Source organism: Engraulis encrasicolus, chromosome 10 (assembly GCF_034702125.1).
Source record: "Engraulis encrasicolus isolate BLACKSEA-1 chromosome 10, IST_EnEncr_1.0, whole genome shotgun sequence".
NCBI lineage: Eukaryota > Metazoa > Chordata > Actinopteri > Clupeiformes > Engraulidae > Engraulis > Engraulis encrasicolus.
In genome coordinates this window covers 30,404,284-30,419,419 of record NC_085866.1, presented here as the reverse complement: position 1 = coordinate 30,419,419, position 15,136 = coordinate 30,404,284, and the positions used below count along the sequence as shown (strand labels likewise).

General features: G+C 45.1%; 1 protein-coding gene across 2 annotated transcripts; it reads left to right on the top strand.

Moving 5' to 3' along the window:
* The first annotated feature begins 1,777 nt into the window (after positions 1 to 1,777).
* LOC134456937 (proteasomal ubiquitin receptor ADRM1-like) lies at positions 1,778 to 14,977 on the top strand. 2 transcript variants are annotated; one of them, XM_063208600.1, is made up of 10 exons: positions 1,778 to 1,825; positions 3,166 to 3,397; positions 4,000 to 4,116; positions 5,014 to 5,137; positions 6,242 to 6,325; positions 6,647 to 6,728; positions 8,628 to 8,923; positions 10,266 to 10,423; positions 13,897 to 13,999; positions 14,660 to 14,977. In XM_063208600.1, exons 2-10 carry the CDS (start codon positions 3,188 to 3,190, stop codon positions 14,767 to 14,769), a joined length of 1,284 nt encoding a protein of 427 aa, XP_063064670.1. In that variant the 5' UTR covers positions 1,778 to 1,825; positions 3,166 to 3,187; the 3' UTR covers positions 14,770 to 14,977. The 2 variants fall into 2 exon arrangements, with proteins under 2 accessions (XP_063064670.1, XP_063064669.1); XM_063208599.1 differs by having other exon boundaries at positions 6,239 to 6,325.
* The last annotated feature ends 159 nt before the right edge of the window (positions 14,978 to 15,136 follow it).

Sequence of the window (15,136 nt, the reverse complement as noted above, 5' to 3'; positions counted from 1 at the left end):
GGTATTTTGAATGGAACTATAAATAGGGCTTTGGGGTGGGTTGGGGTGCAGGGACAGGGCAGAAACACATACAGTACCTTGACTTGAATTACGCCTAAGCCCCCCCAGTAAAATAACTACACTCAGATTGTAAATCGAGGTATTGCATAGCTTCAAGTGTATGCTATAGTAATATCCCATACTGTCCATGTAGAGTAGTAATAGTGATGTAAAATTACATATGACCTATGTATACATACATGTATAGATATACACATACTGTATATGTCTATATTGTATATGACACCATTTTTGTGGCATGTCCACACGAGGGGAGAAAGGGAGTCTCACTCATAGGGCCATAAGCAGCTGTGACTTAAATGTTTTTTGTATCATCTGTGTTAGCCTAATAATTCACTATATTGTTATTGAGAATAACACAGCACCCACCCCCCTTTTATCCCCATAAAGACAGCCCACCACCCTCCCCAACCCAATGCAAACACGCACACCAACATACTGTATTTGCTACGTGTGTATGCAATACTGATCCAACCAGTGTGCACACAGTGACATTTTATTCGCCACATAATGTGCTCTGCTGTATGCAGCCACCTAACTTGCGTGGCAGCGAGCTGATCAGCCAAGCCAAGCACATGCAGGCTGATCCTGTGTGGCGATTAGATATTTTTGAAATGTTTAAAGTGCCACTATGTCTGCTGCTGTTGCACAGGGATTCGAAAGGGAGCCATAATATACGTAACTTAACCTCAGCCATGTGTGTTTGTACATGATGATGTAGATGTTGTGGCGCCACCTATCCATACTTCATGGAATTGCACTTAGTGCTCTGTGTGTCTTCAAACCACGACTGTGTACAGATATAAATGTGAATAGTTATTTCATGAATGGGAGTAGGACACACACTTTACATGTAATGTAACCGGTCATTTGTAAGCTAGCAATATATTATAATAAATGAGATACCACAAATAAAAGATACATTTTTAATTCTAATGGTCTGTTTTCTTGTGTTGTCAAAACGTGTCAGTTCCCCCTATGAATTAGACTTAGTACCGTATGTCGCTCAAGAAGTATGTGTTAAGGACCTTAATGTAATGGTAATCATTACATTCAAATCTTGGTTATCATTTTATCGCTCAAGAAGTATTTGTGCTAGGGTCCTTGTACTTTTTGAGCGATATAAAACAGTATAAGTCTACTTCATATTAGGTGTAAAGACAGACTTTGTCCCTCCACGTTAATATTTGGGGGGTCAGAAAGGTCTGTGCCCCCCCTAATTCGGCACCTGTGATAATTACACTTAGCTGCTGCTTTTATTCAAAGCAACGTACTGTTATTTTCATTAATTACAGGGTATTGGTTACAGCCCTAGAGCAACGTGAGGCTAGGTGCCTTGCTCAGGGGCACTTCAGTCATGGAGTGAGGTAAGGAGTGGAAGGGGGATTCGACGGAACAGCCGTCTGATCTAAAGCCCATCTCTTTAACCACTATTCACTATGCTATCCTACCACACATCAACAAGCACATAGTTGAAATGGCTGTGCTCAACTGGACATGCATGCTATTACAATGGGTCCTGCTCTGATCTGGTCCTGATGCGGGATGGAGGGGCTGTCTGGTCTGACGCAGCAATCCTCCTCCACCGAACTAGGATGGGACCCCACCACAGGATCACCGACACCAAAGTGGCCAATAAGGGAAAAGCTATTGTACACCCAACCAATCGCCATGCAAGATTGCGCAGAGCCCACCCCCTAAACAGTGTACCGTTCACGGACTATCTGGTTACTGTGTGTACCAGCGCATCGTCTGGAAGTGAATTGTAAGTACGCACATTATTGCTGTATTCTGGTGTAGTCCATTGCTGCTTAATGTTTGCCGGCTGTTTCTTATTCGTCAGATGTGAACAAATGCGCAAAATGTGGACCAGTAACTTCTTTAGACACTGATGTTTCTCTTCTGGTACCCACAGTTCTGTCGTCGGACCCTGTGGTATGCGATGTAGGTCTATGGCCCAGGTCTGACCTAGCCGTCCGGTCACATAAAGCTAACAAAACATGACAGCGTTTCACTGAGTAGGCTATTCGTTTGGGTGCTTGCTCGGAGATGATAAAGCGGGCGCATCACTGGAGCAGGCGAATGTTCGGTGTTGTGGACACGCGGTAGTGCAATGGCATGTAAAGGCGCAGCTGTTGCCCTATCTTCAGTCAAACGAAAAGAGTCAGGCTGGAATATACTAAGTTTAGATAATTTAGAATATACCAACTGACTGGCATTTTCTGTAGGCCAACAGTCCCACTACTGTGCCACAAACATCTCTCTCTCTCTCTCTCTCTCTCTCTCTCTCTCTCTCTCTCTCTCTCTCTCTCTCTCTCTCTCTCTAAAATGCACTCGTGTTCCAAGATGTTGAATGGACCACATTTTGGATTTTTCTTAAACTGAACAGCAATTGTCAATCAGTAACATAGCTATTACGCACTGGTTATTAAGTCTTGATTTTACCCATTACAGCGTGGCCACGATTATTCTGCCCCTGTAGTCTGTAGGGGCAAATTCAGACCTGCAAATAGGCTTGTGCTGGGTTGGCAGTGGCACATGTCTCTTTCAATCAGGGAGCGAATGACATATGAGGAGCCTCATAGGCAGGGGAGAAAGTAGACAGGTGCGCACAGGTGCTCAGCACCGGTATATAATTTACAGCTGCTGCGCAGTACCAGTAAGATAGTAGGTTTAATGCTGCCCAAAAACCCATATTTGAAAAATTAAGGTCTGCTATTTCAGTAGAAAACACATGCAACCACACTATGCCATTTTAGACAAGTGTCCTCCTATGAAGACACCCAAAATAGTCATGAGGCGATATGTAGTGCTGTATTGTGTTTGTTTATTGTTTGTTTGCGGGTGGGGGTGGGGAGCAGCACCGGTAAGAAGCGAAAACTACTTTCACCCCTGCACATAGGCCTACTGTATAAGAACTAACTAAAAGTTGCATAGTATTCCTTTAAGTCATTTCTTTTTTCATACATATAAGTTACTATACAGTGCATTGTGACCTGATCATGGGAACATGGATCAGCAGGCTGGCACTTCTCTTATTGTAGGGTTAAGGAGAGCCTCATACTGTAAGCGAACCAACCAAAAGTTGCATGGTGTTCCTTTAAGGCAGCCAGCCCAGCCCAAGAAGATGTCGTCAGGAGCGTTGTTCCCGAGCTTGGTGTCCGGCTCCCGCGGCTCCTCCAGTAAATACCTGGTGGAGTTCCGGGCCGGGAAGATGACCTTGAAGGGAAGCACAGTGACTCCGGACAAGCGGAAGGGTCAGGTCTACGTCCAGCAGACAGACGACTCCCTGATTCATTTCTGCTGGAAGGACCGCACAACTGGGAACGTGGATGATGTAAGTAGTATTCCCATACAGTTCTTTCTTTTTCTTTGTCTTTTTTTAGGGGCTTTTTATGCCTTAATTGACGGGATAGTATGAGATGCTGACAGGAAGTGAGTGGGAGAGAGAGATGGGGGAGGATTGGGAAATGGCCGCGTTTGGATTCGAACTGGGGTCCCCAAGGGCATGAAAGCCCAAATGTGGGGGGCTTAGCGCGTCGTGCCACAGCCCCCTCCATCCCCCCCCATACAGTTATTTCACAGCGGTCAAGTTGAAGTGATACCGTAGAAGCTATCATCATGGCATATCAGCATAGCATGACATAGTAGGGCCATAGTGGTAACTCCAATGCTACTGTCAGTTGTTGTAATATCAAGACTGTCCCATGTGCTCAAATGTACACCAAAGCTCCATTTTGAAATAAAGTTTGTTTTAAAAGTATTTGGGGGGCTGTCAGGATAAAGTTGTAGGGCAAACACAATTCTGAGGCCGTTTTAGGAGGTGTTGGGTATTACCACAGGATGTGCAATAAGATAAGGTGCACAAGATCACTTATTGAGGTTGTAGTCGTGTGCAGGAGAACTATCAATACTTCTTGCCCTGTGTCACCTCCACAGGACCTCATCATTTTCCCTGATGACTGCGAGTTCAAGAGGGTTCCTCAGTGCACCACAGGCCGTGTGTACGTGCTCAAGTTCAAGGCTGGCACCAAGAGGCTGTTCTTCTGGATGCAGGTAAGGGCACCAAGAGGCTGTTCTTCCGGATGCAGGTACTGTAAGGCGATATGGCAGCAGCACAGAGTAGAGCTCCCCCACACGTCCGGACAGCCACAGCAGGAAGGAACACAAACACATTGCATCAGATCAGAAGCGATTTATTGATGCTGAGTGGCAATCGTTTCAGTAACAGGATATGCTTTTCCACCTTTGGCTTTGTTTTTCTAGCTTTCTTTTATTATATATTTGCAGTACTAGTTCTGCAGTATCTTTGTGTTTTATTCTGTTATGTGTGTGTGTCCTAAACCTACGTACGGAGCAATAGTAGAAGGAGCAATATTGAGCTACTATCAGCCTCATTATACTGCGTGTGTGGGCGCTAGGGCTGCTCAATTATGAGAAAGATCAATATCACGATTATTTCAGTCAATATTGACATTGCGATTATTTAGACAATATTTCTTTTGAAGACAAATGATTGTGCTAAACAATTCACAATCTTCCCTCCCTTCAGCAATGTGAGTGGAGGGCCATAGAGAAACAGTGGTGTTCTGCACAAGTTTTGGGTAGCAAGTTTGCTCTGTGCTCAAGTGGAGGGGAGTGTATTGCTCTTTGCATAACCTACCTTTTGTCAGTATATATAGACAAATGACAAAAACATTGTTTCAATTCGATATTCGATATTGTTTGACAGCAATATTGATATCACAATATGAATTCGATATATTGCACAGCCCTAGTGTGCACGATTTACTTAGTGTACATTGCCAATAAAAGCCATTCTATTCAACTTCCCACCACTACGAGCCTTCTGGAAAACGAAGATAAGGAGAGTAATGCAGAGTGAATGTGGTTTACACTGTGCATGTGTAGGCTGTAGTGTTAACGAAAGGCCTTCTCTCTCCATCCCTATAGGAGCCTAAGACGGATAAGGATGAGGAGCACTGCAGGAAGGTGAATGAGTACCTGAATAACCCCCCCATGCCCGGCACACTGGGCAGCGGAAGCAGCAGCAGCCACGAACTGTCCGCCCTGGGAGGTACAGTACTATACGCACTGAGGACTATCTACCGTATCTTTCTGTGCACCTGTCTGTCTGTCTTATCTGTCCATGCTGTCTGTTTATCTGTCCACCTGTCTGTCTGTCTGCATGTCTGTCTGTCCATGCTATCTGTTTATTTGTGCACCTGTCTGTCTGTCTGTCTGTCTTATCTGTCCATGCTGTCTGTTTATCTGTCCACCTGTCTGTCTGTCTGCATGTCTGTCTGTCCGCCTTCTCTGCAAGGTATGCACACAGGGCCACATCTGTCTGTCTGTCTGTCTGTCTGTCTGTCAGTCTGTTGGTTGGTCTGTCTGTTCATCTGTCTGTCTGCCTGTTTGTCTGTCTGTCTGTCTGTCTGTCTGTCTGTCTGTCTGTCTGTCTGTCAGCAACCAAAGCCACAAGCTCTCTTTGCAGGGAGGTTCTGTACTGTCTGTGCAGAGAGTTGTTGGAGAGGCATCTCTGTGTTAAAAAAAAAGATATTTGGTCTTTTGACTTTATTTATGACAGCATAGTGAAGATAGTGGCAGGAAGTGAGGTGGGAGAGAGAAATGGGGTAGGGCCGGCAAAGGACCCGGGCCGGGAATTGAACCCGGGTCGGCTGTATAGTAGACAAGTGCCTTACCGTCAGGCCACTGTAGGGCCAGCTCTGTGTTTTTTAATGTGCACTAACCATGAGGTTGGATGAAGGATTCAGTAGTGTGTGTGTGCGTGTGTGTGTGTGCGTGTGTGTGTGTGTGTGTGTGTGTGTGTGTGTGTGTGTGTGTGTGTGTGTGTGTGTGTGTGTGTGTGTGTGTGTGTGTGTGTGTGTGTGTGTGTGTGTACCTGTCTATGGCAACAGCAGCAGCCATGAACTCTCTGCATTGGGAGATACTGAAGCTGCTGAAGGAACAAGGTCCTGTAAGAATTCTACACTGTGTACAACGTTTGTACCTATATAATAGTTGTTCATTCCTGTGCTACATTCATTTTTATTCCTATGCTGTTCCATTACAATTATGTATTGCTGTACTAAAAAAAGTGTCTGCAGCTTTTATCGGACAAATGCCCTCATGTTATTGTTTTCTAATGTGAGACTAATTGTCTCTCCCTGTCTTCCAGGAGAAGGGGGATTGCAGAGCCTTCTGGGTAATATGAGTCACAACCAGCTGATGCAACTGATTGGTCCTACTGGATTGGGGGGTCTCGGTGAGTGACTGCATCAACTGTATCCCTAATGGTGGGAAGTAACTGGATTCCATTTGTGCAGTTTTCTGTAATATCTGTACCACTCTGTACCACTCGTCTTACACAAAGCATTGATGATAAGAAAATTTGGAGACCTGCCTCTCTCTCTCTCTCTTTGTCTGTTTCTCTCTGTATGTCTTTCTCTGTATGTGTCTGTCTCTCTCTTTGTCTGTTTCTCTCTGTATGTCTTTCACTGTATGTCTCTGTCTGTCTCTCTCTCTCTCTGTCCCCTCCCCTCTCTATCTCTCTTTTTTGCTTTCTTTCTTTCTGTCTGTCTGTCAGGTGGTCTGGGGGCGTTGGCGGGTCCAGGCATGGCCAGTCTGCTGGGCAGTGGTGCTGCAGCCACGAGCAGTTCCTCCTCAAGGCACGTAAGGTTTAAGACACGCCGGTATAAATTTGCTGTTACTAGAATGGCAATGACCAAGCCATAGTGCATTACTAAAGGCATCGTGTTATGTCATAGCAGTGTAGTGCTGTGGTAGTTAACTATTACTATGACTGTTACAACGTGGAGGTATGACGTGCATTATGGGGCTTCTGACCAACATGGTAGACTATAGGGTGACTTTGTTGACATTTAATTCCTTATTTAGTCAAAATGATTAATTATGATTATGAATATAATGGTTTTATTCATTATATTTATTTTAATTAAGGTGAAGAAGAAGAAGAAGAAGATGAAGCCAATTGGAGCCAATTTGGATTGGAGCCAATTTTGGTCCCCTAGGGGAAATTCTTTCTCTGCATTTATCCCATTTGGACTAGTGAATCACATTGAAGTACACACACTAGTCCGTAGCAGTGGGCTGCCTGCTGAGCGGCGCCCGGGGAGCAGTGTGGGGGTTAGGTGCCTTGCTCAAGGGCACTTCAGCCGTGGTTCGGTCGGGCATTGAACTGGGAACCCTTGGGTTGCCAACCCAGTGCTCTAACCACTGAGCCACGACTGCCCAAAAATGAAGATGAAGAACATGCAGACCCGTCTTTATTTTGTTATTTTTTAAATATATTTTTAGGGCTTTTTTGCCTTTATTTGATAGGACAGTTGGAGATGGTGACTGGAAGTGAGTGGGAGAGAGAGATGGGGGAGGGTTGGCAAATGACCTGGACCGGTGTCCTGTCGATATGAGCTCCCTGTCGAGATGTGCTCCTTTTAGCTACTGAGCATGTGCGCGCATGCACACCTCCATGCAGCGAGTTCTGCAGGTGATTGCCCATCGAGCTGAGCTACCGAACAGCTGATCTTAAACATGTGAAATATCAACTGCAACAACGCCACGCAAAGCTATTATACATAATAGTTCTAAGGTTTGCAGAACAGAGAGGCATCCGTGCCACATACCCTAGCTGGTGAGAGAGATGCACAACCGCACCGAGTCATTGCGCATACCCTCTCCATTTCCTTGTGCAAAATTACCCTGCGTCAAACTCATTCTAAAATAGCCTGACATCTAATAATCAACCCTAGGCTACTGATTTAAGAAAATCTGACGTAGGCCCAATTTAGGTTTTCTCTCATTGCGTTTAACTTCTCCTAATTAGCCCATGTCATCTAAAAATGTACAGGATGTCTGTTTAAATGCAAGCAATTTCCCACACCCGACGTTGCATCAAACTTCTATGCGGCAGACCAAATGCTAAGCAAAAGCTCTCACTTAGATCAAGACTCATGTCCTGGGAACATAAGCGTTCAGCTTGGATTTAAATAGGCTATTTCGCAGCTTTTTTTTTTTTTTTCAAAGGAGCTGTGTTCGTTCCCATAGGCCTATATAACCTATCATATTGAGTTATTAGAAACTTCTCCGGAAAAGTCTGGCATGGACGCATGCTGCTCGTTTTAAAATAGTAGCCTAAATAAAACGAACAATCAATATTCAATTGGCAAACTATTAGTTCATAGTTGGCTATTATTAGAAACTTCTCTGGAACAGTCTAAAGGCACGGACGAGACACGCTGTTCGTTTTAAAATTGTCAACAATCAATATTTTATCGGCAAGTTATTGAAGCGTCTCAACGGAATGAAAATCAAGGTAGCTAATTTCGACGAGGCAGCATAAATAGATAGGACACCACTGTTGAGTTTGGCTACTGGTAGCTCATCTCGACGAAGCAACTCATCTTGACAGAACACCGGAATGGAACCCGGGTCGCCAGTGTGGTAACCCAGTGCCCTACCGTTAGTCCACAGCAGGGCCCAGACCTGTCTTTATGCCATGCTTACAGGTCATCTGTTCTCGTCCCCTTCCATCCCTCTTCTTCCTGCAGCTCCCGGAGCCAGTCCACGGCGGTGACCCCCTCCTCCACCTCCGCTGCCACCCGGCTGGGGGGCTCGTCCCAGGTGCCCACCACCCCCACCACCACCACTGCCACCACCTCCTCCTCCCCCGCCGCCACCACCACCACCCCCTCGGGTGGCACCGTGACCAGCGCCGGTGGTGGCACCACTAGCAGCACTACAGGGGGGGCATCCAGCCCCACCCCCACCCCCACACAGCCCATCCAACTCAGCGACCTCCAGAGCATCCTGGCCACCATGAACGTCCCTGCCAGTGGACAAGGAGGTGAGCAGGCTTTACTCTTTGGGGGGGGGTTTCAGCTTACTACAGATAGGACAGTGAAGAGTGGGACAGGAAATGGTGGGACAGAGAGACTGGGGAGGATCAGGAAATGACCCAGGAATCGAACCCGGGTCGCCCGCGTAGCAGTCCAGTGCCCAGCTGACTAAGCCACAGCTGGGCTAGCAGGGTTCACATTTAATACCATTCAGTACATATAATAACTACATATAATTAGTTATGCACTTTTTCATGTTGTGTAAGACAGAGACATGAGGCCTCAGGGAGATGAGAAGTGGCTTTGAAGGGAACTGCATCAACTTTTTGTATTGTTTTGAATGAATGATTTGAATGAATGAATGAATTATTTATTTCTCTTCACACCATCATTTGGACTTTCAGTTAAAAAGGTAAATTAGTGTTGAGCTTGGTGTCTCTGGCCCTCAGCTCCCAAGTGACTGGTGGCCCATGGCAGCGCTTTTGTCTCATTGTCTGAGACAGGTGATGCGGAAAATGTCCTCGTATAGGTCAGGATAAGGCAGAACAATGGAGAAATACAGTTAGGCCAATGCATGGGACCCCTTGAAAATGCCAGTTGAGCAGCTCACAGTCTAGTTCAGTCAGTAGGGAATCATGTGGTTGTGAACTAGCTGTGTAATCATACAAAGTTCCCTGTTCAAAAATCCACTATTATGATGACTGTGTGTGTGTTGTTTATGGGTCAAAGATGTTTTTTTTGGGCTCATACGTCAGGTCGCATCCAATGCCCATAAATTGATTAGTAATTGGTGTTTGATATTCTGCAATGAATACGCTTCTTAGATAGCCCACTGAAAACAAACAAACAAACAAAAATCCATACAATACTGACACTGGCTGTCATTGCACCGCCCTGACGTGTGCTGCAGCTGAAACGTACCTGACCTTATGTGTGGACCATAGCCTCTTTGCACAGATGTGGCGGCCGGTTAATGTTGCTTTGTCTTTTGTCTTTCATTTTCATTTCATTTATTGTTTATTTAAGAGGGACAGTGCACAATATACAATTGAGCCAGATTATAGCCACAAGGCTAATTCTTATCTGTAGTCCCTGGATAAGAATTGGTGTTAAGCTAAAAGAAAGGATTACAATGAATAATAATACAAAAATATGACAACAAAACAAATAATAATGGGTGCACTATGTACAAGTAAAGGCCCACAGTATTACATGACCAAGAAGGTATATCTAATTAAAAGAATACACCAAAGAAACAAAACACATGATATATGATAAAGTAAACATAAAGCACCAAACACAAGGTCAATGACTAAAAATGTTCACTACATCTTTGTATGTGTAATGCAGTGGATCTAGCCAGTGTGTTGACCCCGGAGGTGATGGCTCCTATCCTGGCCAATGCAGAGGTGCAGGAGAGACTGCTGCCATTCCTGCCATCAGGGGAGGCCCTACCACAGAGCACAGATGAACTGCACAACACCCTCACCTCTCCACAGTTCCAGCAGGTAACACGCAGGCACGCACACAGGCACGCAGGCAGTCACGCACGCACACACACACACTGCACAACACCCTCACCTCTCCACAGTTCCAGCAGGTAACACACAGGCACGCACGCAGTCACGCACGCACGCACACACACACACTGCACAACACCCTCACCTCTCCACAGTTCCAGCAGGTAACACGCAGGCATGCACGCATGCACACATGGCACACGCACGCACGCACGCACGCACGCACGCACGCACACACACACACACACACACACACACACGAGGCCCGACCAGAGAGCACTGACGAACTGCACAACACCCTCACCTCTCCACAGTTCCAGCAGGTAACACGCAGGAGCGCGCGCGCACGCACACACACACACACACACACACACACACACACACACACACACACACACACACACACACACACACACACACACAAACACACATACTGCACAACACCCTCACCTCTCCACAGTTCCAGCAGGTAACACGCAGGCACGCACACACACTTTCACATACACACACGCACACACACACACACACAAACACACACTGCACAACACTCTTACCTCTCCACAGTTGTAACAGGTCACACGCAGGCACACGTACGCACACACACACACACACACACACACACACACACACACACACACACACACACACACACACACACACACACACACACTGCACAACACCCTCACCTCTCCACAGTTCCAGCAGGTAACACGCAGGAGCGCGCGCGCACACACACACACACACACACACACACACACACACACACACACACACACACACACACACACACACACACACACACACACACACATACTGCACAACACCCTCACCTCTCCACAGTTCCAGCAGGTAACACGCAGGCACGCACACACACTTTCACATACACACACGCACACACACACACACACAAACACACACTGCACAACACTCTTACCTCTCCACAGTTGTAACAGGTCACACGCAGGCACACGTACGCACACACACACACACACACACACACACACACACACACACACACACACACACACTGCACAACACCCTCACCTCTCCACAGTTCCAGCAGGTAACACGCAGGCGCACACACACACACACACACACACACACACACACACACACACACACACACACACACAAATACACACTGCACACACTGCACAACACCCTCACCTCTCCAGTTCCAGTTCTAGCAAGTAACACGCAGGCACGCACGCATGCACACATGCACGCACGCACCCATACACACACACACACACACACCAGGAAAAAAAGAAACATCCCATAATTCCACGGGATTCAAAGTGTTCCCATTTTCCCCACCAGATAAAAAAAGAGAAGAGACAATCGCTACATTCAGTTATTAAATTTTCCTAGGTGTGAAGGCCGAGAGCCAGAGGGGGTATCTAAATTCAATCACATTTACTGGAATGAAATAAGACCAAAGGAGTGGCGATGACTGTTTTTTTCTTCAAGGTATCTTTTGAGGAAATTGGCCATTTTTCTTTTTTTTCTCTGTTGGATGTTTTATTTCCGCCAGGCTTTGAATATGAATTGTCTGGCTATTTTTACACTTATCGCTTCTTTGAAAGCAATTTCAATGTGATTGTGCTATTGCCATCCAATCAACTCCCCGATGTGCTTCTCTCTTTGATGTAGTCCTCCTAGTTTTCTATTACTTCTGGTATATAGGTATGCAAGTGAACACCGACTCTGAAGGTCTGATTGTCTAAGGAGCGACACTAGGCATGTATTGCACATATTCCTGAATGAAAATGTCGCAATGTCAAGAGAGCTGAGTTGAAAGCAACTTGCCCTATTTTTAGAGTTTGAGGATATGTCATCTTCCATCCATTTCAGTTTTGGCCTGTCAGTCAGTATGGCGCTATTTTTCTCTAGAACTGGAAGTCAATCTGCAGACCATGCCCACATGTAATGAATTAAAGAAGTCCTGCCAATTTTAATAAACAATCGTATTGCTTATACTACCCTTGACTTGTTAGAACCTAGAACCTCGCACCGTATCTTTTTTTTTGTGCATCCCTTTCTGAGATCCTGGCCTTTTTAATGGGGCATTGTTTGTTACATTTAAAAAAGGTCTTAATATACTTCAAATATCATCCCAGAAGTTATGCAACATCAGCAGACACAGCTACAACTCAGTGGTAAAATTGAAAGATTTAACTTGAGAGAAGGTGGGAAATGAGAACATTTCCAAAAGTAATGGACTGTTCCTTGAAGGTTATGAAGGCTTATTCATACAGCACCCTCATCATAATGACAAGGGGTCTGATTAGTCTGCCATTAAAGTTCGTTACAGTTTAAATGAATGTCTCAATAACGGTTTAAATGAATTGAGCCATTAATGTGTATTATTATATGGTTGTGACGTCATCTGTCGAATGCTCCATTCATTTCAACGGGGCTCCCCAACGTTCGGACGTCTGTTATTTTTCGATAACGGACGGGTTGGTCTATAACAGACCGCTGCCAATGGCAACAAGACTTTTCACTGCTAAAGCGACTTTTCAACAAGACTCTAATCAGCTGCTGTGATAGACAGCACCCGTTGTCCTGGCTACCGCTGTCAATGGCAACAAGACGTTCACTGCTAAAGCCACTGGCTTGTATAGTGGCTAAAGCGAATGTTTCATATCACTCCGCAGGGGGTCCGGTCTTTTGTCACTCTAATCAGCTGCTGTGATAGACAACACCTGTTGTCCTGGCTAGCCTACCTAGCTGTTGCCTAGCGGTGTTCCACAACGGCACTGTTTTGTTTTGCGCAGCAACAATCTTAACATTAAATAGGTCTAAAGAAATGACCCCGCATGTGTGAATCATTTAAGTATATCCATATAATAAGCGGGTTAACTTTCGGCGAGTCGGTCGCTTTGTGGAATAGCAGCACTTCAGAGAGAACAAGCCCCCTCCGCTCCGCGTCGGGGTCTAAAGATTCTCTCTGTCGTGCTGCTATTCCACGGTAGCGACCTTCTCGCCGAACGTTAACCCTTACTTATTGTCTCCCTGTGTCTAGTCAAACAGAAAGGGGCAAACCTTGCATTAACAAGTGTTGCACACTGAGGAAGGCACACGCCGAAACGTGTTTGTGCACACAAAAAAAAGTTTGATGCAAGGGCCAGCACCCTCAAAATGAATCAAGAAACCCTGACTGAAACCTGCTACCTGCTATTGAAGACTTTATTTGCAAACGGTGTATCTTCATTTTGTAGAATGTTGGGAAATTGACATTTTTGTATTGGGCATTCCAATGCATTGCATTGCAAAATGCCTTTTACCGGTATATACAGTAGGTTGAAAAAAGTATGTTCTCAAAATATTTGAATGGCAAAAAATCACACATATCTGATAGGACCTCTGAAAAGACATTTTCAATAATAAAATGCCCAAGTCAAAAATGTTGGATACACCTTTTTGCAAATAAACTCTTCAACTGTCTCCCTGTCTAGGCCATGAGTATGTTCAGCAGTGCCCTGGCGTCGGGACAGCTGGGTCCTCTGATGAACCAGTTCGGTCTTCCCTCAGAAGCAGTCGACGCCGCCACCAAAGGAGGTCTGTGTTTGATCTACTATCGATACACATGTATCTGGAGCTTGCCCAGAAAACATAATACTGTACACTACACTACACATAGCCTGGGAAATACCATACAGGCTGCTTGGTACACTTGTGAGATGGTCTGGTGTTAATTAAGCAACACCATCATCAGTTGATTGCGTATTGTATAGTTTAATGTTTTATTATCACATTAGTTATACTGTTAATACGTCTTTAATTTTGTGGGCATCTGTGGGTTGCTTCCAAACATCATCTCACTGTATAATAGTGACAATAAAGCACTCTACTCTACTACTACTACACGTGCATCGGGACTCATTCCAGAAAGCATCTGAACTATGAATGAACAGTTAGCTGGAGCTGTCCCAGATAGCAAGTTTAGTCACTCACTTACCTGGTTAGTGTAGTGAAAAAAGCACATTTAAGTTCTGTTTCCAATTTGCAACACATTTTCTGATTGGTGCAGGACACCCACATATATTTGATTTCCTGATTACGTGAAATTCTGAACAAGTTGTTAAAATAATACTTTTTTCGTTGATAGAACGTATGCATGTTCATCTTCCCATCTACATATCTGCTCCAAAAAGGCTTAAATCACGTTGCACTTTACAACACGTCATCCAAACTCACACTGCTCCTCTCCCTCCACAGACGTAGAGGCGTTCGCCAAAGCTATGGAAGGCGACGGGAGCAAGTCAGACCAGGAGGAAGAGCCCAAGGAGGACAAGAAGGACGATGACGAGGACATGAGCTTAGATTAAAAGGACAATGACAAGGACACACGTTTAGATTGAAGCCTTCTGTCTTCTCCTTACCTCTCCCTCTACTGGCTCCTCTAATTTATTGTCCCTTATTTATTCCCTTTCCCTGAGGAATGAGACTGGAATCAATGCAAAATGGTAACGTTCACTTGTGAAGTCCAAAGATGTGTACCGATGTTATTTAAATACAATTCATCATATAATCTTTTTTTTTTTCTTTTACTGTGTTCAGTGATGTTCCCACTTAAATCATGCAGTGCTGGTCCAACTAGATGTGAATACAGTTGCAAGCAGGGCGGGATTAATGCAGTTGCAACTGCAAGTTATTAAAATGATCCCAGTAACCATGAATACATTTGAGAAATAA

Bases quoted from the DNA above. Each gene is read 5' to 3' on its own strand.
- LOC134456937 (XM_063208599.1), top strand. From the start codon at position 3,188: ATGTCGTCAGGAGCGTTGTTCCCGAGCTTGGTGTCCGGCTCCCGCGGC. The intron at 4,117-5,013 runs GTAAGGGCACCA...CCATCCCTATAG, and splicing joins GGCTGTTCTTCTGGATGCAG to GAGCCTAAGACGGATAAGGA. The intron at 8,924-10,265 runs GTGAGCAGGCTT...TGTGTAATGCAG, and splicing joins CCCTGCCAGTGGACAAGGAG to TGGATCTAGCCAGTGTGTTG.